Raw genomic sequence first — 24,733 nt, 5'->3', positions numbered from 1 at the left:
ATCTGCCCTGTGACATCGAGGGGGGAACAGAGCTATTTCATCTGCCTTCCCCTTTTGCATGATTAGCAAGTCAATTTTGCATTCAGTTCCATGTATGCAATTGGTGGCAAAATCTGTGCAGGTCTAAACTTGCTTCTTGAGCTTTTATTGGATAACAAAACAGTGTGTGCTTGTCTGGTGGTGGAAGATATAGGGACTGTAAGTTGAGAGGCTGATGTTCAAACCAGCAGATCAGCATAAAGCCCTCAGGATATTATTCTTGCTGCAATTACAACTAACAGCTAAAGAAAGGGTAATAGGCTCTCATGTGGTGAATAGAAATGTTACTCTTCATTTGCTTGTATGAAAGCTGTAGACAAGGATAAATAGTTGTAACTGTAAAGCTCTCAGTGAAAAATTGATCCCCATTTGTGTCTCTAGCTGCCTCCAGCTTTTCCTTATAGGAATCAGTGATGGGTCATCAGTGTGGTCATTTTAAGCTTGCTACAAAATAAATCCTGATTCAAGAGTCTCCTTGAGTGACCTTTGCTTATATGCACAAGCATTTCTCATGCCAAGAGCCGCAGTGATGTTGATGCTAATAGGTAGATGGTAGAGACATTTTCACAGTGACTGCTAGAGACTGGAGATGAGGAACAAAAGCTCCTTTCTGAGAGCTGCTCATCCATCTCGAATGCTCTGACTCACTTCACCTCGTGTGGGACTGGCTGCTTAGAAAAACCAACACTGCCATCTTTTTACCACGTGGACAGGATACACAAAGCATTACTCATTGCAGCTGATCCCATTAACGCTGAAGACACAGGCTTGCACTTACCCTGGACAAGCTACAGAAAAGGCTTCTGTATGAGAGGATTATGGCTTCTGTTCAGATGTTCAACATATTAGTCAAAATATTTCACAATGAAGCAATAGCACCATAAAGTTTGCAATGTATCAGCATCTGTTTTATTTCTTATGTTAAAGTCTTCCTAAAGCCTTCGGGGCTTTGTGAAGCTCTGACCAAACAAAAACTAACCGTTGCTATTCTTATTTTTACAAAACTACTTACTTAAGAAATAGATGAAAAAAATCTCCAGCTCAGTTGTAAAATATAAGCAGATTACCAATGCAAAATGGCAATGCAATGCCATGTCAGTGGAAACAGTAAGATGAGCAGATTTCTGGTTGCACAACATGCGCCTCTCTGAGCATGCTTGTATGTAAACACAGTTAGTCTGACATAAATTAGGTAAACTATGGTATCTTGCTTCAAAATATTTTCTCAGTTCTCTGTGTTTCCAAATGTATGCATTTCTGAGCATATAATGTGTATTGCTCAGAGTTGAAGCAGGTGTAGCAGCTCTTCCCCTATTTAAAACAGAGATGTTGTTGCATATTTCAGTGGATAGAAAAAGTATTTCTCCAGGTGGTGCCCGGTTTGAGAAAAAAATTGACAAATTCAGAGAAGGCATCCAACACAAGCTCTCCAAACTACAGTCTTTTACTGCAGGACATGTACTCTCCCTTTCCAGTGACCTTGCTATCCTAGGCATGTTCTTATGACATCACCTTAATGCTGTGGCTTAAAAACAGCTTAATTAATTTAGTGTCTGTGCATTGCTGTCTGCTGCCATTGTAACATCCACATAAATAAAAGGAAGAGAAGGCACTCAGCTGCCTCTCATGCAGAGCCCTTTGAGTCCCGGACACAACCCACCAGCTGCTCCAGGGGCATTGCTGAGGAACATGAAATCCATCCCTGAGGAACCAGCCCAGGCAGACCACAGTGGAGCACCAGAGTTCTGTGCAGGTCATTTGTTTCCTCCTTTACTTAAACCCACGTTGCTGTTGAAATGATGATTGCCTTATATTTTATAACAGCTGGGATTTTAACTTAATTTACAAAGTAATTAATTTTCTTTAATTGTGATGGGGGCTTGCTGTTAAGTAGTAAGTAGACAGGGATAGTCCAATGATGATTTCTGGGGTCGGGATGCACTACTGTAAGGCTGTATCATTTCTGTATAGTCTGATTTTAAATACCCTACAACAGCAAGGAGAAATGTTCTGATCATATGTTCTTTATAAGTATTACCTGTTCATGGTGGCTAGTTTAGTCTGAGTGTAGAACTAGCTAGAAAATAGCTTTCTTTTCCCTCCAGTATAGACTGGAAAGTAGACAGGTGGCAGTAAAAAAAAAAAAAAAAAGACTACAAATCTAAAGCAAGCTATAATGCCATTAATGGTTTAAGTTACTTTAATAAGAAAGGATTTGTTGCTTACTAGCTTGACATTATATATAACTACTTTCAGTCAGTAAGGAAAAAAAACCCAACAAGATGAGATATCAATATAATTAATTTTAAATATATTTCTTTTTCCTAAATAGTAGATCTTATTTTACCCATTAACAAAAGTAATCCACATCTGAGATCTAGACAAGAAAATCCAAGACTAGAGTTCATGCAGAGACTAATCTATGTAGATTACATTTGGCAGCATAGCCCCAAACCAGATTTAAAACAGATTTCTACCCCACACCAGAAATCCCAGCTCTCCTGTACCAGGGTACAGCGACCTGTCAGGAAATATTGGTGGCTTGGTGGTCTGTGGTGTGATCCTGGAGGCCTGTCAGTGACTGCTGTGTACTGCTGGTGCCCTCAGCAGTCCTTCCCTTCCCAGCACTTGACCCCACAAATCTGCTCGAGCCTGGCTATGGGCACCCCAGCAGCAAGGGGGTTTTTCTGTGTCCCAGACCCAACTTGGGCCCTGCACAGTGAGAACAGACTCCAACCTGTGCTTCTGTCAGCCCCACTGCTGCGTTTCATTGCTTGTGACTCATGAACTCTGAGCAGCTGAGACAGCCCAGGTAGAAAGATGCATTTGGAGCTGGCTGCTTTGCTCAGAGACAGCTTCACAAAAATGTTATGCTTGATTATGTGGAATAGGCACACTGAGGATGGAGGAGATCCATTGAAGAGCCAAGACATTTTATCCTGGCACACACCAAGCGTAGGGCTCTGTCAGGCATCCAGGAGCTATTGAAAGACAGAAGTACACTGAGATGTCTACAGCTATCTGAAGCTATCCAGATGAGAGGTTGAATGCCAGGGTTTGTAGAAGATCAGATATTTTCATTTTTAACAAAAGTAGTTTATAATAGATGGTGTGATGAATCCATCCTCATTGGTTCTTCTGTGCTCAAAATAAAGAGATATGACAGCAAGATATGGGTAAATAATACTACTTTTTTCATACTGCTGGAGATCACATTGCCAGCATGTGTGGGATGGGAATCCCCAGCATGCAGGGGACACATGGCAGGTGAGGACAGTGGTTTTTGGAGGTACCACAGAGTTGTGCTAGTAATGGTCATGCTGGTTTTCCTCCTGTACATCTGGTGTCAACACTGAGCCATGAGTGCACTCAGGCCCTTATTTGTCTCTATTTGCATACTGATGTTCTCCTCCTGGCTACGTCATCCTCAAGATGTTTTTCCATCTCCTCTAATCAGATTAACCAGCTGCTCATGCTTTAAGGACACTAACTCTGTGGGAGGTACTTCAGACCATGGTCTGTCTCATCTTCCTATGGACTCCCTTGATATCTGTGTGCCTGAAGCAAGGGGATTGTATCTGTTTTGAATCGCTGGGGCACCAAAATTCCCTTTTCTGTTTTCAGAGCACTGTGCTCCCTCCAAAACAGGGCTCGAGGTGGTACCATCCCTGGAGGCCTGGCAGGGACAGACCTGTGCTATCTGCTTCAGGCTGGTATTATCTTCCAGGGTATTTTAAGGGATGATGTTTTTGCATCCATTAGGGCACTGTGAGATGATAGCAAGTGATTGAGATGGTACCTCTGAAGGGAACAAGCTGCCACTGCAGCTGAAGCTCCTTGCTTCTTTGCAAGAATGTTGTTGTTAATTTGCTGTAAAAAGGAAGTAAGATGGGTATCTGAAGATGACATGTCTCTGGTGATGTAAGCCAGATTCTTCATTTGTGTCTCCACAGTCCATATACATAGCAGTAAATGTCTATGCAAGGCAAGGAAAAAATATTTCCATTGTTGTGTTTACAATCTGAAACAAAGACCCCAGTAATCCCCTGAATAATATCAAATATATTCAAACTACAACATAAAAGACTTTTCCATTAATATATTCATGTCAAGGTGCCTGTAACTGCCCTTAAAACACACCCAGAATTAATTTGCCAGTGAAATTAGCAGTGGCCATGCCAATCAGATGGTCAGAAAAGAGCTAACACTGTTTACAGGACAAAGTCTGGGCTTCACGCAGCTTCACAGTGCTTAGAAGCAGTTGCCATCACTACTTTTTTCCTGATATCCTCCAAGCTCTTTAATATTTACAACTGGACTTGTGAAGCAGCAGTTACTATGACTATGCATATATCCTCCCTCATAAATTATTTCTGGAATGTGGCAACAAACATATATGAACTAGATGAGCTGTAAATGTTTATGTGCAGTCACTTTTCATGAAATAACTCAGATTTCAAATGCAGATATTTTTACTATGGTGCTCATTGCATCATTAAAGAATTGATTTTGTTCCCCTGGTCAATAAATAGGGTTTTCAATATAAGTTTATTTGCATAAGCTCATATGTGTGATGCTGTGTTTGTTGCTATACTGTTTCTACAACAAACATTAGCTGCAGAAGATAAGGTATCTGCATCCAGCTCCTACCTTGGCCATACCAGAGCTGAGGGCATGACCAGGTTTACATTTATGCACTTTGCACTGTTTTTGCACAGTTTTACATTTACTGTCTGGATTTACATGGTCTTGTGCTTATAGCACTGCAGGTATATTTGTGCTGTAGGTAAATTTGCACTTTAGAAAGCTTGGATAAATGGTGATATGATCATTATCCCTTTTCCCCAGTCACAAATGAAAAAGCTGGCCTAAAATAAAAGGAAAATCAGGATTAAGCTAGCTAGTCTACCAAAATACAACTGTCTACATACACAATTTTCTTTCTGCCTAGAAAGAGAAATGTAAAATATAATGGCTACTTATGATAATAACACTTTTATTATTTCTTCCTCTAATAATCATGAAATATAATTGTCAGGAAAAAATGCCTGAAACAGAAATATTTTTATTTTATAGTCTGGAAAGTTTTCTGGAAGCAGGCTTGTGTTGAAGCATTTCTCAGAATAGTTCTGTCAAAGGAAGATGTGAAAATGGCCATTCTTTATCTATGTATTATGGGCCTCAGTTGGCACCTTTTTCTGAAGCACATTTCCTGTTGTTTTCATTACTCTTCTGAAACATGGATGATACTGTGTAGGAACATTCCCTGGTACATTGATTAAATTCTCCACATCACACTTTCTAGGCTTATGTGCACCAGTACTTAGCAGTACCAACTCCTAAGTGCAATCACATCATCAGCACTAACTCAGAAACATTATCAAACATTATCATCCCTCTTCCATCTTCCCTACTCAAGTCTCCCGGCCAAAATTCAGGTTGCTTTCATATTCTCATTAAGTGCTTGTACTGTGTCTCTTTTCAGCATTCTTCGTTCATCCATAGATGAAGCAATGTAATTTCATTCCTGAAAAGTGCTGGGGGCGAGCAGGGTAGGGAGGAAGCTGAAAACCCCTGTCCCTCCAAGCCCTGTTCCAGTACCATGATGCAAAGGGAAGTTGGAAATCCCTGTCCCTCCAAGCCCTGTTCCAATACCACTGTTCAAAGGGAAGTTGGAAATCCCTGTCCCTTCAAGCCCTGTTCCAGTACCACAATGCAAGGGAATATCACGACATCGTCCCTCTGGAGTGGAGCTGCACTATCAGCCCGAGCACATCACCTCATTTGAACTCCTACAGTATATAAAATGAGGAAAGATGTTTTATTTTATCCAAGAACATCCCCATGAAAGGAGTTTTAATTCATTTCACTGATTATGAAATCTCTGCCATTAAACACTTACTCAGGCAGAAGTATTGATGGGAAGGTCCCTATTACAGCTTTAATATTCTTTCTTATAATAATAATAATGAAAAACCTGATGCATATTATTACATTTTGAATGAAGGCTTCTATGCAGTAGGATTTTAATGATCTCACTGTTGCCAAGTTTTGCTTTCAGCATGCCAGTGGAACATTTTTACCAGGCCTATTAGGTAATGCACACAACTTTCAGGCACAAATTCGCTATCTCCTATTCAATGTCCTCATACTAGACTTTGCCAATGTCACAGATGTTCTTTTTCCATAAATTCCATCAACCATGGTTTAGCTGGCTGTGGTTTTTGTTGTTCTGTTCATCTCTGCTTTGTGTACATTTTTATATCTGGTCATTACCCCTTAACAAAAACATTTCTATTTCTCTTCTTTTTAAAATAAAATTTCGGAGACAAATTGTAGAAAGATCCTACTCTGCTGTGGGCCAGTTTTGACCCCTTTACAAGCATCAGAAAAATCTTCAGAAATTAAGATGAGAAAATGTCTATTTTCACAACGAGTGAATGAGAATTTTTTCCTCAAATCTCAGAACAAGTTAGTCACAAAACTTTTGGTTTGATTTCTTCGTATTGGCTTCTTTCTAATGAGATAGTTTACATTTTGTCAGCTCCAAAGTGGAAGCTTTAAAATTTATGAATCTTTTCAAGCGCTGCTTTCCATAGAACATTAAGCACTTAGTAGTTTCCAAAAATGTGGGGTTCCCAGGGCCATAATAATTATATTTTACTCCAAATCAGTTGTGTGGAAGTTATGCCCTAAGAAAAGACATGAACATAATCAGTGACTGAAGTCTGAGCTGACTTTCCAATCCTCAAATAAATGATTGCCCCAGAGCATCTCAGCTGGGATGGGAGCCTGAGGGCACATCAAGGCTGCTGTCACTATTTAAGGCTCCTGCTGTGAATCCTCTGCCAAGGAACAGCCAATTCATCTGTTATAGTGGATCCCTTGGTCATTCCTGTTTTATTGCCTTTCTTTCAGTATTGCTTAAGAAACAGTCCTTTACAAACCGGAAGATTAATGACATCATCTAATTGGTTTTGCTATCCTTAGAGATGATGGACCAAATTAATTCCTGTTAGAGCTCCATTAATCTTTCTGGATTTACACCCAAGATTAATTCAGCCCCATGATACTAATCACTTGCTGTGTGGTCTGTGGAAAATCACTTAATTTTGCATGTTGTTTTTCCACCCCAGATAGAAAATGGGGGCAATAATTCTGAGTTCAGTGAAGAGAAATGCTCTAAACAGTCCTAGGATTGGTTAAAATGTAAGACAGCTTTTAATTAAACGAACATTTTCCTTCTGAATGTTAGGTTGTACTTGTATTCTCACTTGTATTCTCACTTTTTAGTGAACTTTGGATAGAAACATTTCCCTGTGGGGTTATGGATGTGCCTCATACTTACACCAAGGAAAGTCTTGGTACTATAGAGCTTGGTGAGAATTTATGTGCTGATTATCCAGACCCAGAGTATCACACTTCAGGTTTTGCTGAAGTCACATGCTCACACCCAGAGGCAGAATTTGGCCTTTCTCATTTCTGCTTCATTTAGGCCAATTTTTACAGCTGTTCCCCAGTGAGAATCTCACTGAAGATAGCAGCAATTTTGCTTAAGTGAGGATTACAGGATTAATCCCTCTATCTCCAGTCATGTTTATTTTGGCAGTCATTTAGCTTGGAGATCTCCAAAGCTCCCAGCTTAGGTCCTCTCCATTCTGCTCACAGATATGCATCTAACTGCACCTCTCATGGGTTAAGATAGCAATTGCATTTACCAGGAAGCTTCTACATTTGCAGAAAAATGTTCTGGTAATGCCACCAATTAGATAAAATTGGGACTTCTCACATATAATAGAAAATAAACTACTGATAAGGGTTGCAGCAATTTATTTTAGCTGGGACCGTGCTAGAGGTGAGTAACAAGCAATCCATCAGTCAGATGACAGAAAGTACACTTGAGTTTTACAACCCACTCTCTTTGAATAACCCCAGGCACTATTACTCAACCAGAAAATATCAGTGTTGAAATCTGTTCTTCTCTATTTATGCTTTTTTAATGTGTTCAATTGCCTATACTAGCAAATACAGGCATATTATGGCAAATAAATAGTATCATGAAGTAGTTAAAAGGTTAGTCGTTGCAGCCTTTTCTAGAGAGGAAGTATAAAGGAATATTTAATAATCTTCATGAAAATAATAGTTACAGGGTTTGGACATTTATTTGATACAGCAGCTTTGAGCAATATACAGATTGCTTTGTAAGTCCAAGTATTTTTCAGCCATGCATCTTATTTTACAGCCAGTATTATTATAATTTCTTCTTAATTCTAGGTATATGAAACTGTTTTACTCCATACTGGAATTTGAATGGACATGCTAAAGATATAGTGATATCATTGTCAATTATTCATTTGACTTGGCAAGGAAAAATATTTTTAAACTTTAATGAAGCCAGCAACTGTTGCTGAGCAACAATACTGGTGGCCAGCACTTTTAAAGTAAGGGAATACAGTATAATCATGTTGATGCCTCAGTACTCCAGTGTACCTCCCACAGTGAAACTCGGGAGCAGGATCAAAGGGTGCCCAGCACTGCATCAGCTCACTGCATTTGTCATGAAGAAGCAGCATCTTGCAGGTCAGGAGGGGAGGTTAGGAACAGTCCCAAAACTCCAGAGGTCCCAGAAGGAAGGAAGCTCTCACCTCCTTCAGGGCAGAAATGATTGAAGGAGTTGAGTTAAATTGGAAGGGAAGCTTAAGACAGATGTAGGAAAAATGGAATGCTAGAGAGAGTAGTTAATTTGATGCTTCTCAGAGTTCAAGGATAAAGTGTCATTAAACTAAGTATATAAATCTGATTAAAAGAAAGGCTTTTGCAAAATGCATAAATGACCTGTGGGACTAATTGTGTCAGAGTGCTACTGAGGCCAAAAGCATAAATGATTCAGAGAATGACCAGTGCTAACACAGGCCATGAAATCATCATTAGCTGAAAGAGGTATATTTTTTTAAGTAAGGAAAAAGATTATGTATATAAATTTATCCATTTGAGTTTGTCTCATGATCATGTATGTGTGTGCGCATATATATATATATATACACACATATATGTATGTATACATATATATATATATATATATACATATACATACTGTGTTTCCTGGGACTAAATATCTAAAGAGGAAAACTGGGGAAGAAATTATTCTGAGGACAAGCTATTTTATAAATGCCTGTTGTGTGGCCAGCTGAAGTCCATCTGGTACTGGGCCAGTCAGAGCACGGGTCTGGGTTAGCCTGAGAATTCTTGCTCATGCAATGCTCTGTAGGGTGCAATGCTCTGCAGGATGGCTCTTGCCTTGGGCTACTGCCCTTTTATTTGGGCCAAATACCATTTTGGTGGGACCCAGGTCAGTGAGACAGGGGACTTCACACAGGGGCCTCTGTGGTTTCACAAGTGAAAGGAGGAGCCTTTCCACTTGGAAAGGCAGCCCTGTGGAGAATGGTGCACAGCTCAAAGGAGTAGAGCCGAGTGATGCTGTTTCCTTCACCACCAGCTTCTGTTTCCCTCTGATAATAGAGGGAATGAAAACAAGCAGCACTATGGCTCCTTATTTATTAATTTCATTCTCCAGTTAAAGCACCAGGGCAAAGCAGCAGCAGATTCTCTTTGATTTGTGTGTATTTTTGAAAAGCGTACTCTGTGCCTATTGGGAATTATGTTTCTGAATGTTCCTTTTTCTGTACTCTCTGAGTCATATTCCCTTCATTCCTATACCTCACAATATTTTCCCATTGCCATAGAGACAGCCTGTGAGGAAAGCACAGCCAAGTAACCTCAGGTTTTTACTGAACCCAAAGTGCCTGCCAGACTGGACCTCTGCTTGAGTTTATCTTACATCAAGATGTTGATATGAAATAAGTAGTGCTTTTTCTTTTCAAGAGCTTCATAGTTCCCTTTAAAAACAGAGGTGATATTGTCACCTGTCTGATCTAAAAATCCTCTGATCTTAAATCTTCTGAGCAGGTCTGGATCTGTAAGCAGCAGTGACTGAACACCTGAGTTGTCAGAGAGCAGCTCAAGGAATTGAATTGCAATAGTAAAGCACATATTGCTCACATGCATCTGTGCGTGTCCTCCTCTCCCCTTCTGTTGAATTCCTCAGTCTTAGAAAGAGTTTGGACCAAAGCCGTGTTTCTGAACACTCCCTCTGTTGGACACAGATCCAAATGCCACAGCTTTCTCAAGTGTCACACTTCTATACCCAAGCAGAACCTGAGATTTTTTTAATGTCAAGATATAATCTTAAACATTGTGGTTTAGGTTGAGAAATACATAAAAGATTAATATATTTTATTGTTTTAAAAGTGTGTCTTAGATAATGCAAAAGCCAAGGTTCTCTTGTAGAAACTACTTCTGTTAGTACTGCAAAGGGCAAGTACAGGAATTAGAGTCTAGCCTTTGACATTAATGATCGTTTTCAGTGCCTGTTTAGGACCTTGTGCCACTAAAATATAAATCATATTAGAACATCACTCTTTATAAGGGAAAGGGAGGACAGAATGCCTTTATGTGTAGGTGTGTGTGAATGCAGACAAAAGAGATGCATAAATGCCTTTCATTTCACACAAGGGAATAATATAAACACATCCAACATCCAATTCTGTCCTTAGCAGTGCTTTATGATGTGAAGACATATATAGGCTAAACTCGCTTTAAAATGTTTTCAGATGTGCTGATTACAGATGCTCAGGAGAGCACAGGACAGCTCTTTTTTCCATAGGTGTTTGTGTTTGCCTGCTAAGCAGCAAATAGTGGCTTTTAACAGAAAACAAATACTTCAGTCAGTGTGAATTGCCTTTCCACTTCATCAGCTTGTCCATATGAAAATTGAAGGAGTGGATCCAAAAAAGGGGGCAGAGTAGAAAAGTGAAATCCCAGACATCCCCTGTACTGTTTGGGAAGAAGATAATGAGGACACCTCAGTCCTAAAACCTGCTCAGACTTTTGGTATTTCACAGTTGCAACTGTGATAGTGATTTTTTGGCCAAGTTTTGACTCTGATTTGTACCCACACAAGAATGAAAGAGGTATTAGCTCATTTTACAACAAGCACTAGTGGACTGTGGTGGCTTCTTGCTGACCAGACCTGACACACACCAGTGACTGAGAAAAGAAAGGCTGATTCTCCATTACTTGCCCTCAGAATAGTAGCACTGCACGTGTACCCAGTAAAGTGACTTGTTTTTGGTATACAAACTTTATTTTCTGGTCTGATGTAAACGAAACTGTTTTCTTCACCACCTGCTCTTGGAGGTGGTAGGAATATATTACCAAGTACTTAAATGGGGAAAAATTGGTCTCCTCAGAACACACAAAAACCAATGGAACAATACTGTAATTTACAGTCCAGCTTCATAGCAACTGAGATTAAAAAAAAAAAAAAATTTGCATTATTTGAGGTGCACCAGTCAATTACTTGTGAACCTAACCTCATGTGGAAAACAACAGCAAAGTGCCCATGGGAATGGGCCTGGAGCTACATTTCCCTAGAAAGCTTAATGGTTAGGCAATAACTCTTAGGAAGCCTAGGCTGGAAAAGACCTCAAGAGTTCATCTTGTCAATCGGACCCAAAGCAGGACCAGCTATATCACATCAAACAGAACACATAACTCCCTAAAATTATTTCATGGGAGCTCTGTTACTTTCTTGGACAACTTACCCCAGTGCTTTATTGCTCTTACAATAGGAAAAGTTTTTTTATTCTGATGTCTAACCTGAATGAGAATCTTTGTTGATACAATTTAAACAAGATTTAATGTTCCAGCTGAGGCACTGAATGAATAGGGTGCTGAATAGAGTGGCTAGATTTTTTCATACATTTTCAGGACTATTTATCCATTGTCTTACATTGCTTGCCTTTTCCACTCTGCATAACACAGCTCCATGTTTGGTTTGTGGCCTACCCTCAGTCAAGCTATTTCCTAACCAGTTATTACCCACCTTCCTGCAGATAATTCCTGTCTAAATGTAGTCCCTTGTACTGGTCCTTAGTACATTTTACCTGGCTTTTAAAAATAGTTCCTTCAAGCTGATGAGATTTTTGAGAAAAAATTATCTGCTTATTGACTGGTATACTCGCAGAGCTCCCAAACTGCAAGCAGCACATTTACTGAGTATATCTTCTGCTTTCTTTTTCAGTCACTAGTGAAAATGTGGACTGTAGTGGGACTAAGGTGGAAGATGTGCAGAATCATATTTCATACCTACTTCCATTTTGTGCCACTATTTAGGTATAGTTACCTCAACAGTCTTAGACCTGTTTGAGCAGGTGTAGTGGGGTTAGCAAGGCTGCATTTCCTCATTTGCTTCTAAGAGTGTCATGAGCGTGCAGAAAGCCTTATGGAAGTTGAGTTACATAACAACAACTCCTTTGCCCTGTCCAAAGAACAATACAGTCATGGGAAGAACTAAGCTGGTTTGACAGACTTTGTTCTTACAATGAAAACTGAATGCTACTCACTTCCCTTCTATTACATAAGCACTCACACATGTATGTCTAAAGAATCCTAAACTTTGGAGCAGAAATTTAATTTAATCAACTGATCAATAATCTACTATTCTTTTTTTTCCCAATTTAAAATACATGTCCTGTGCTTTCCTGTTTCTTATCCTCTGACACATTAAATATCCAGTCACTCAGAAACCTAATCAGTCTGCCCTTTAAGCATCATAGGATGAAGTTAATACATCTAGCTAATTTAAAATAAAACATTGAGTGTGGTACAGCTAAGAGATGGATCAAACTGCAGAACTAATTGATTTTAGTAACTACCACCTATTTGTTGGAATAATTTTCAGCTGGAGCAGTTCCCACCCAGATCTCTGCACACCCTTACAGATCACCGTGACTGAGGGATGAAGGAAAGCAGTGAGGAAGTGGGAGTGGAATGAAACAAGGAAGGTGTAACTACATTTATCAGCAATAGGATTGTCTTAATACATTTGTTGAAATGCAGTGTTAATGAAAACAGACACAAAACATCATCAATCACTTGTATGTTGCTCACGTCTGTCATTTGATGCCTCGCACCCCTGAGTTCTGAACCAGCACTCTCCTGGCCTTCTTCTTATGCATTTGTATCATGACATCTTGTAACATCACTGTCCCTGCTTAAATCTTATTTTGTGGGTTTTTCTTTCTGATTTTACATGAACGCACTTCTGCCATTCATCTGTACTTATCCTGAATAGTTCAATCCCTTTCCACACACTTTCCCTTGGTCAGGTCAGAAAGGGGCTTGTGATGAAGCCAGGAACTTTATTACTACGTTTCCTCCCCTTCCTCTACACTGGCAGAACTTGAATTTCTGAGTTCCAAGGGAAAACACGCAGGGATGGAAAAAACCTGGGTTTTAGATTTCATATGCCATATTTTCTAATTTCACATGGAAGGAAATGGTGAATGAATGACAGAGCAAGCACTCTTCATCAGACAAATGGAAAACATAAAAAATGCTAAATCATACCAAGGGTCTCCCTTAATTGTACTCTTTGAATATGAAGGAACTCCAAGCAGAATGTAGCCCATGGAGGACATGAACAAAAGAGAAAATGACATTTTTTTTCTCCAGCCCTTCAGCAGTTTTGATCTGCTCAGTAGAGCTGAATAGATATTTTGCTCTGCTTCTGGCCTCTAATTGCACCATTTTCCACAAGTTCACATCTACAACAGCTGAAATTCATGAGTCACATGTATTCTTTTCCAGCATAAAGTATTATGTACTCCTTACTCTTGCATGGTCAAAAAATGGCATTTAATGTTATTTGTGAAGTTGGAAAAATGTCCTTTACCACAGTCTTATGTGGGTTTTCTTTAAAACATCTTACATATCTGAAATGAATGCCATCAACTTCTTTGAAATGTCTTTATTTTCTTGATTGGTCATACAACAATAAATTGCATCAATATTGCAAAACTCTTTTTCCCCTGCTGAAATGAGTGCTGAATAAAAAATATCTGATATCTTGAAATAAAAGACATCATAAAAGAATGAGAAGATATTAAGGATGTTTAAATCTGAAAAACCTGAACCCAGAGTTTTGACTTTGCCAAAGGACTGTTTAATTGAGTGGAATCTCTGATGAGCATTAGGCAGCTAGGTTATTTGTAATTATTTCTGTGTAGAGTGCCACAAAGCTATATAACACTTTTTCTAATAAATAAAAAGGAACGAAAACAAGCATTCAGCTGAAGCTGATGGTGCTCTGTGAGGTTACATATGAATAATTAGCTCTTGACCTATTCTACCCATCCCTTAGTTTAGGGAAACTCATTCACCTTAATATGTGGATCTTTGGAGGTATAGTTTAGGCAGAAGATGCAAAATTATTCAGGGCAAGATTTCCCAGACATCTGTAAAATATACCATAAGATGGTTAAAGACAAAACATTCATTAAAAAGCTGCTGATATGAAAATAAAAAAAAATTTAAGGAGGTGTTTAAGAGGAAGAATGCAAAGGAAAAGGTGGTAGACCCCTGCATAACTGGGCTGCAGGCTGATGAATAGGGCAAGATCTTAGCTCGGACTGCATGGTGGCCACAGAGTGTCCCTTGGCAAGTCCAGCCTTTGACCAGCCATTGAACACTGCAGGGGTTTTATGTTCCTAATTCTCTTGTTCATAACTGCATCTGCTTGTATAATTTATGGCATACAATACGTATACTTCTTTTGAGATTCACTCTATTATTTATTCAAGCATTTATTCTGTCAGAAATGGTGGGACAATGAGGGGTTATCCAGCATAAAAAAGTTGAAAAGATCTTGTCTTCTTGACCTTATTTTTCCTGAATTATGACTGCTAATGACAAAATAATTTTCATTTTTCTTCCTGGTTTTCTCTTATTTCTTTGAAAGCTTGAGAGAGAAAAGTCAGGTGGTGAAATACTTAAGATTAAAGGGCTGCATCAGGAAACGTTTTGAAAATTAGGTAACTTGGTATCTGAGACAAATGTACGATTGTTCTTCATGCTTGGATGGCTGGCAGCCAGGCAGCAGGGCCTCGCTGGTTCTCAGGGCTTCATTCACACACTGCCATTATTGCCCCTATTACTTTTTCCTCCATCCAGGACTCTCTTGAATGCCACCACCAAAAAGAATGTCACGCATGGCTTACCCTGAGGAGGATTAGTAATCCTACACCTTGCACTGGCTGGCAGAGGTGTTTTAAGAACAATCAGAATTCTTTCACCAAAGCCACATATTTTATTACTGTATGGACCTGATCCTGCCATGTTAACCCTGATGCCTATTTATGTTTCTGGGCAATTAAATAAGGTTTCTTTGGTTCAACCACTTCCTTCCCTGCATTTTATTTCTTACATTTTGTATGTTAAAAGGAGTTCAAAAGTGAAATTTATTTAAATTTCTGGATGCACTTGCTATGAACCTGCAGAAATAAATTACTTTGAAAAAACACATTTAACACAGGATTGCTTTGATCACATTGTGGGCCTTGGGTGATTGCACAGACCAGAACAAGAAAAAAAAGTTTCTTCCAAGGAAAATTCTGTTCCAAAATAAATAAAAAAGTTTCATTCGGAAGGTAGTTACCCACAAAAATAAAAGCTACAGCCCATGCTGGAAATCAGTGTAAAGTAACGTTGAAAACTGTAGGAAATTATTATTTCCTATTGCTTCTTTCTCCAGACAGCCAAGCTTAGATTAGCTGATGATTTAACTGTTTCCTTCCATTCCCAGGTTGTGTCTTGTGATCTTGATCTGGGAAAGCAGAAATAAGCTGAGGCAGCAAGAGCAGTGGAGGGATGAAGGTGCCAATGTAGGTGGTCTTGGGCTCTGTAAGATATCAAACGAATCTGCAAGTGTAGTGGTTTGAAATTCCTGCCTAGTCCTTGTAGGTCACACTGCAATCCACTCTCCTGCTCCTCCACCCACTCAAGGGAAGCGCATGGAAATTCAGTGAGTTTGAACCAGTGGAGCCGGTATGGTTCCCTGCAGAAATAACCCACACCTTGCAAATGAAATACTGTCTTTTTCCTTCCCCTACCTCTTTTGGCATAATTAATATTATATTTGGTGAAAGACACAGAGGGATGGATAACTAAAACTTGAAGTTAAATTAGTTGAAGTGGTAAATGGGCTTATGTGATGACAGGAGTTAAAATTACAGGTAAACTCTGCAGTTATTTCCTGTTACTTGTTTAATAGCACAAATCAGTTTTTCCAATAAATCACTCACTAAAAGCAAGCGTAACATATGAAATCACTAGAAGAAATACATTATTTTTTCCAGCTATCTCTCAGAAGATATATGCCATCATTCATTTTCCATATCTGGGCAAGTTTCCAGTAATGTAGAAATGTAGAAAGTGCCATAAATGAGATTGTCTAGCCCCTTCTAAGATTAATATATTGAACCAACACAGTGCTTTGTCTTACCCACACATTTTTATGTGTGCTTTGTTATCTATATGGCTGACAGTAAATTCTCCTGGTACATATCAGTTCCCGCAAGATGCCCTTGATTGTGCTGGATCCCAAAAACAGTGAAACCATGACATGAGAAATGGGGAAATTTGGAATATCAATTCTGGTAAAGCACAAGTTTAAACTACTATCCTAACAGCCAGGGAATATAAAATAGAGTGCTGAGATCCTTCCTTCTCATCATAGGCACTGTGGGTACCTGTTTGCAGAAGAGAGAGATTTCTTTCTCACAGTGTAGCTGATGTATCCTTTGGACAAACATCTTGTTTTGTACTTCTCGGTTTTACATGTTCGTGTGAATTGTTACAGTCCAGTTAAAATGCTCCTTCTAAAAAGTGAACAGAATGGGTACTGTAGAACCACTTTGTTAAAAAAATGGCAATTTTTGTGTACACCTTAAAATATCAACTTGCTATGCTGTTATTTAAATATCATTTTAAAGAAATATGTCTACATTATAGCTTACTCTAGTCTCATTCTTCTCTAATATAATTCAGAAGGTACAGATCTATGTAGCTGTGGCTTTATATAACTCAGACATTAAATTTTAACAAAGTATTATTTAAATATACATATAAAATAGATCTCTGGAATATATACTGTCACAGTAACATCTTTATCATCATAGCATAGAAATTAAAACAAAACTACTCTTCTCAGCCATGTGCAGAAGGGTGTCAGTGTGCTGCAAGCCACACAGAAGCATTACTTTTTCATAGTTGCTGAAATAATTTCCCCATACCTACATCTTGGGGCCCCCTGTGGTTCCAGTGGGTGCAGGAAAGATCCTTGTGCTGGGAGGGAATTCCCCCTGGGAAGTGCCACAGACCTGTAGGGATAAGCCTCCTGCACCCTGAATGGTGAACTGGGGAACCTGTGCCAAAGCTATTGTACCTGAAACCAGAAATGCCCACCACAGGAGGCAGGATTTGTGCCCCTGGGTTCATAGATCTCCAAGAGCTCTGCTAGCAAAAGCTTTCAGACTGTTGAGGGCTGCAGCCACCAAAAATAGGGTTGCAGAACTGAGTTAGAACTGAAAACTCCTAAGGAGTAATTTTGAAGGGTGGAGGGATCATTTTGTGTGATGCCATCCATCACTGTGCCTCTTCCTGTCAATCTCACAGAGTATTAATATCTCAGAAGTGTTGTTTGCAGATTGCAATGGAATATGGAACAGGAGTTGCATTCCTGTTTATCTGTAGTACATTTTGCTTCTCATCAGTTTCAAATCTCAATGTCACAGCTGTGGATGTAGTAAGTCTGCACTCAGCCATTACATACATTGATGTGCACTGAACCCAAAGTGTTAGGGGGGTCTTGCAAACATAAGAGAGTTTCTACCACAAACAGTGTGCTCAAAAGCATTTCATAACAAACCATACAAGTAGTATCTTCAGTGTTTACGGGCAGGATATTCTCAGTAGACTCATATTGCAGATGGTGCAATAACTGGTAGTTATTATGGCTTGATTCTGTCACAGACTTCCCAGCATGACCTTGCCTGTGTCATGTTTTTCTTCCCATTTTCCAAATAAGCAAATAAAGCAAACATTTATTTCAAAAATGTGGTGCAAATCTAAAAGCATCAGTGTTTGCTGAGCAGCCTCCCATCTTTGAATAGGAAGAGTCATAGATGTGGAAAGCATTATTCTTTTCATCTTCAAAGTCTTCTCTTTGTATTTACAAACTAACCAATCTGCAAGACAGTATTTTTTTCCAGGGCAATATGTTTAAGACTATTCTTATTAATTATAGGGAAACTTCCATAATTCCAATATATGTAGTTCAAAACAACATGATATATACATGCATATTGTGACATATTTTCATTTGGATTGTTAAACCTGCATAGCTTTGATGGCTTCATCCCACATTTGCTATATTGTATTTTTAATGCACTCAGACTGTGCTGGTATAATGGTGATCCTCCTCTTATACCCCATCTTTCCCACATGCATGAAGTCTGCTTTGTAGTGACATTCATGAAGCTCCCTGCTGTGGCTGAAACACTGGAGTCCTGCTATTTAGAATTAATGATTATTCCAGTGGTTGAAGTGTTCTCACAAAGGAGACTGGGCAGCAAGGCACTTCTTCCTTTCCTACCACACTAGGACAGGAAACCTTTTTTGAGCCTATGATGGGATCCTGACAGCCAGTACCTTAAGGTAGTCTTAGCAGTGAGAAAAAGCCACTTCTGCAGAATGAAAACAATGTATTCACTGCATGAAATTCTCTTTAAAAACCCAAACATTGCTGCTGCTTTCTGAATAGAAAGGGAAAACAAATAAACATTAAAAAAAAAAGTATAAATCAGGATTTCATCAGATTTCAGGAATCTAAATCCAAAACTTAACCCCAGAGCTTCTCTCTGCTGAGTGCTGACCTCATCCTGCTAGTTCCTAAAGCAGGCATTGGCTATTCCTTCCCTAGGGCTCCTGCTGTGTGCAGCTTGCTCCTGCTGCTGCTGCTGGGTGTTGTGCTGCTCAGCCCTGGCAGCTTCTGTCAAAGCACTCTGTCCTCCAATGCTGAGGCAGGGCACTGTGCCTGTGCTATGATGCCAGCTTTCAGACCATCCAGCTCTCAGTGCTGGGGATGAACAGCTGGAAAAGATGCCCATTTCCTCTGTTTTGAATGAAATGATTCAGGGAGAAGCACACACATGGTACCTTGTGTTTTGGATTGCAGTCTAGGCCCAGGCACCAAGTGTTGCAGCACTTCAGCTTTTTAATGGATGAAATTTCTGACTCACAGAGGAAAAGCAAACCTTGAACAAGCATACAATTTAAAAACTTCCAGACTCAAGCAGAGGCCAACTGCTGCATTAAGTAAGACTGTGAATGGTGAAATGGACTCTTACATGTTAAATAGAAACACAGGGAGCTACAGAAATGAGCTTAGCTCCCTTTGGTCACGCTGCCGTAAATGTGACCCATCAAATGATTGCTAAAGAGCTTGAGGGGATCTTCAAAAGTTAGTCATGGTAAAACAGATGCTATAATTATATCCAATGATAAATTTTAGCAAAACCAGCACATTTGCTGATGGTGCTAGATGCTTTGCCTGATGAAGATTTCTCTAGTTACAATGTACATTCCGTGTGCACAGCAGCTATCCAAGCTTCCCTGATCTGTTCAGCAGACAGGCTTTGCACTGACCTGAAAGAAGAGCCCTCCAGTCTCTGCGGTGAACTGAGCCTTCACCTCCAGTAAACTCTGCACAGAAGAGCTCACTGCACCTGATGCCATCAGCAGCTCTGCACAGCGGGTTTGCCACTGGCAGCCAGATCCCAGCGTCCTTCCCTTAGCCAGTGCCACCTCCCCCACACAAAGCCGCTGGAAGCAGTGGCATTCAGCACAGACCCAGGGGACAGCTGGGAAGGGCAGGCTGTCCAAGCTACCACCACAGGGTGAAAGCAGCCCAATCCTGTTTTCAGAAGGGATAAAGGGAACATCAGCATTTTCAGGAATTGGATGTTGGTGATCCTAGTGAACCCCTCCCAACTCAGAATATTCTGTGATTTGGTGAAATTTGACTACAGCCTGGTAACAGGGAGTGAAAGCAAGTCTTCTTTGTCCTAATATTGGAGTATATGAACTCCTGAAAATTCAGCGAGGGATGGGTGAAAGCTCTTTTATTCTCACTTAGCTAAAAGTAATTTGCATTACACTACTCAAGACAAACAAAAGTTAAGTCATTAAGTATAAAATACAGCTTTCAAAAAGGTAACATCATACAGTTTCTGACTGCTAGCAGTCAGTGTGCACAAGTGTACAGCAACAAATCCTTTCCCGATACACCAGCCCCACTGTACTGCTCAGGATGCCACATTCCCACCTTTATGGTTTCACACTTACCAAAGAACTGGCTTTGAAATGTACAAATGATGCAGGCTACAGTATACTGAAAAATGGATAACTAAAAGTTTTTTTGATGTTTCACCATACTATAAGAATTCCTAGAGACACATCAGTGCATCCTTCTAATCCATTGTGCCATTGTTCTCACAGCCAGACAGAATTTCTTTTTCATTTCATGCCTTGTGGTGCAGTTTAGTATAATGAGATTGTTACAGGTCTCAAAATCATTAAATTATGAAAGTGTTTCCCTCTTCTAAGCCTTGCTCTTAGAGTATAATGGAATCATAACAGCATCTGGAGACTGGAGCTGAGACCATTTTCTGTCACATCTCTGAGCTGATTTGCAGCATGCTGAGCTGAAAGGTTTCACAGACACCGTCACTGTTAATTTCAGTGGGAAATCTATTGTAAGGTTTTACGTGTTGCATCTCTCGCCAAGGATTTATTAGATTTGAGTTTCTAAGTGACTTTTAATTTCTACTCTCTGAAATGGAGCTGCATTGCCTCTTTCTGGTCTTTCTCTTACCTTGATAAATTTCATAAAAGCTACCGGGCATTTACTTCTCTTATCTTTTTAGCAATCTCACTGACAACACAGTTTTTATTAGAAACATAATACTTTTAGATAGCATAGGTTTCATAATTTTATTTTCCAAAACTTAGACATCAGAAGGAGGTAGAGTTAAAATAATATTGACATCCTCTGGTGAGCACACCTCTTGTCTCAAGATGGTGGAAAATAAGCACACTAAAACACTTCTCAACCTCAAAAATAATAACCAAATGATGGCAATAATGTTTCAAAATGAAGGAAATGTTTAGTCAGAATTTTTACTGAAAATGAGCTTAATTTTTCTATTGTTGCAATTTGTCTGCCAAAAATCCCGTATATGTCTTTCTCCATTTGTAAAATGCTTTAGAATAATATAGCATCTTTGAAACTTTTGATGGCTTATGAATGAGAAAGTCATGAGAAAACCTAAGGGCTCTGTGTTGTTTTTAAAGATGAGAAACAGTCATGTCTCATTTCAAACACTAAGAATACCTGTACACCTTTGTAGTTTTGAAGTATTTCTCTTTTTTTTTTTTTATCTCTGGTTTTGGTTTTTAAAAATATATCATTAAATTACCACAATTTTCTGTTATTTATAGCCCACAGCTATAAAATGCGGTTGTTTTTGTCTGATACAATTTAAGCATATGAGGCTCGTGCTGGAGATGACTTCAACTCTACCAATATTGGCACTGACAATTCAAGAGGGAGCACTTTTCACTCTGCTTTAACATGGAACTGATATCTCTGCCTAATTTTATAGCACGCTTTTGTGTTAGCACTGCCACGGTTTAGTGGTTGGTGAAAAGACTCACATATACCAAACCCACGCCTGTAAATGGATCCACATGATGGAACTGCCCTGCAGAAAGCTTCTGAAAGGACTGGAGACTGAAGACATGTGTTAAGTGCTTCAGCATTTTTCAAGATGAAAGGTGCTATAGATGTGCAATGAACTATTTCGCTTGTGTCTCTTGAGGACCTTGAACTAAAAATGCCTTTCAGTCACTGGACACTTCAACATTCCTCAGCACAGAAATTGAAGCCCAAAATGTATCAAATAATTTTACAATATTACTAGCCACCAGTTTTGGGCCACTACCTTCATCTCATCACGAACGGACATCATGAATATACCTAGATAAAAACATGTTAAACAGTCAAAGCTCTTTTAGTATCCTGGTATTGGGAAAGCGTATCGCTCTTCAAACTACGTAGTTTAAACTGTATAAAATGCCATAAGGAATTACAATGTGTATATTTCTTTTCGGTTTTCTAAGAGAGTGTCAGTTACAATGTTATCGTGACAGCTCCATCCTGTAGCCAGGAGGATCGCCACTGAAATCAGTGGAGGGCGTAAGGTGCAATGACAGGCAGGCTGTTGCTTCGGTGGAAGGAACGAGAGGAGCCCCGGATAAGGCGGCAGGGAGGGATGCTGAGGCAGAGTCCGCGGGGCTCCCCGGCCGCACAGCTGCCGCCGCAAAACCCCTGCCCCGCACGCTGGGGCGCTCCAGCCCTAACCGAGTCCGCGGCGGTACTCGGGGTTAACCCCGGGTGATCGGCGGCCATCTCCCGCCGCAGGGCCGGGCAGCGCCTCTGCTCCCCCTCGGCCCGATCGGGACGCTCGGTGTGGCCGAGCGGCGGCAGAGCCCCGGCACGGCAGAGGGACCGCGCGGCCCGTCCTCGTCTCCGCGGCCCGGAGCCGGCTCCCCGCCCGCCCTGCCGCCCCCCGGCCCGCCCCGGCCCGCCCCGGCCCGCCCCGCGGCTCTCCCCCCGCGCCTCGGCGGCGGAGCGCAGCGGAGCGGCCGCCGCCCCAGCCGCGGCGGAGTGAATGGGTTGCCATGGCAACTGAGTGAGGCAGGCAGCGAGGCCGCCGCGGCCCCAGCCGCCTCCGCTCCGCAGCGTGTGGGCGAGCAGGCAGCGGGCGGCCGCCGGGACAGCCGAGGGGACGCCGGGAGCGCGGCGGCAGGATGGAGGACGGCTTCTCCAGCTACAGCAGCCTCTACGACACCTCCTCGCTGCTCCAGTTCTGCAACGGTAAGGGCGGCGGCCGGCCCGGCAGCGGCGGGGTCCCGGCGCTCCGGCGGGGCGGAGGCGGAGGCCGGCGCGGGGAAGGCAGCGCCGGGAGCGGGCCTGCTCCGGGCTGCCGCCGGCGTCTCCTCCGCCCGGGGCCGCCCGGCGCCGCGGCGCAACTCGGCGAGAAGAGGAGGAGGAGGGAGGAAACTTCACCCCCTTCAGCCTCCCCCGTTATTCGGCGGGAAACCTGCCAGCCCTCGGGGCGCCTCTGCGAGCAACTTCTGCACGTCCTTCATGGGGATATGCGGAGATACGTGTGCGTTATGTGGATGCTGGAGATGTCTGTGTGCATCTTTCCCAAAGGCAGATCTGGTAGCTCAAGCGATCGCCCACCGCTGCGTCTCTCCGTTACGCGTATACCAACATACAAGCACATATATACATATATATATATATATGCATATATATAAATAAACATATATATATGTGTGTCTAAGACGTGTATTTATATGCATGAGCTGCCCGTGACCCCGGGGGCGCAGTGGGACGCCGCGGCGGGGGCAGGTGTCCTTCAGCCCCTGCCCGCCCCCGCTCCAGAGCCCACCGGCGCCGCTCTGCGCCGGCCAAGGGCGGCCTTGAGGTGCGAGATGCCTGTGCGGAGTTCCGGGAGTTGGCCTGCAGTTACTGATTTTTCTTTCTGCTGTTTTTTTTAAAGTAGGGGTTATTGGGGTGGTGGCGTCACCTGGGTGGCAGCATGACAGGGGAGCTGGCAGGCTGCAGTGATGGGTCGTAAAAAAGGAAGGAGGTGAGGAGCTGCCAGTGTCCTCACAGGCAGTATTGGAGATTGGCCTGCATAGTTCTTGGGATTATTCAAGTAGCTAACATTTTCCTTGAGGGAAATAAATCCGCTATTCTAAATACTACAGAGAGTTCTTCATGGTAAACTGTAATCTCAAAATACTTTACTTTGATACGAGTTCTTGCTTTCTAGGAGCAAAATTGTGAGCATTCATAATCTCATCTTTCATATTTGTAGATCTCTTATTCCTCTACATTTTAGCAGTGTTCTCTGCTTTCTACTGCTGTCTGAACAGCTGAAGTCAGGTTCATACAAAATTGCTTCATGACAGCAACTACATCAGACATAGCTGCCTCTTTCCTTGGAAGCTGTGAGGATGATAAATTTCACTTTATTTTCTTTGTGGTAGGGTGCAAGAAAGAGACAGATTTGCAGAAAACTCGGTATGTGTGTACCTGGAGATTGTGAGAGCAGTTTTTTCGGTGTAGCAGGAGTTGTGTGTGTGGGCTGTGCATTGTGCAGTGACACTGTATTTTTGGAGCTCTTCAGGAGAGAAAACTATGACTGTGTACAGAGGTTGTACACTAATAGCAGATGCCTGTTTTGCCTAAACTTAATAAATATTTCATTTTAAGTGTTTTTAATAAGGCAACATACAGCATTGTATTTCAAAATTTATACTCTAATCCATTTATAAGCAAGCTGTCTTCCTACCGCATTCCCTGAGCTTTGCTTTTACAATGGTCATGATAGTAGCCTGCATGTGGGAGCAGAAGGAGTAGCATCACTTTCTGAATAGTTTGAAAAAGCAGAGTAGCTTATTCCTGTGGACTGGCCCTCATGTTGTTTTGGTAACTCTGAGCATCTATTATACTCGGTGGAAATAAGCCATATGGATTTATACTGTACATAGGTTTTAAAATCTTAGTTAATCCTTAAGTATTATATTCTAGAATATGTTTCTAGAACAAATCACTTGCTTAGCTTTGTCTCATTGTAGATAGCAACCTCAAGGGCTG

The 24,733-nt window shown here is 41.1% G+C and overlaps 1 protein-coding gene across 7 annotated transcripts in view; it reads left to right on the top strand.

The window, feature by feature from the left end:
• Positions 1-24,733, top strand: part of EML1 (EMAP like 1) — a 121,199-nt gene that overhangs the window by 19,985 nt on the left and 76,481 nt on the right. For 6 of the 7 annotated variants that reach the window (XM_021549681.2, XM_021549680.2, XM_021549678.2 and 3 more), the window contains exon 1: positions 22,684-22,936. The exons of the other annotated variant lie outside the window; for it this stretch is intronic. In XM_021549681.2, coding sequence (XP_021405356.1) covers positions 22,870-22,936 — 67 coding nt within the window. In that variant the 5' untranslated portion in view covers positions 22,684-22,869. Of the gene's footprint in view, positions 1-22,683; positions 22,937-24,733 lie in introns of those variants that run through there. 7 annotated transcript variants of the gene reach the window in all.

Source organism: Lonchura striata, chromosome 6 (assembly GCF_046129695.1).
Source record: "Lonchura striata isolate bLonStr1 chromosome 6, bLonStr1.mat, whole genome shotgun sequence".
NCBI classification, from domain to species: domain Eukaryota; kingdom Metazoa; phylum Chordata; class Aves; order Passeriformes; family Estrildidae; genus Lonchura; species Lonchura striata.
The sequence above is the reverse complement of the archived record's forward strand: the minus strand, read 5'-3'. Positions and strand labels throughout refer to the sequence as shown.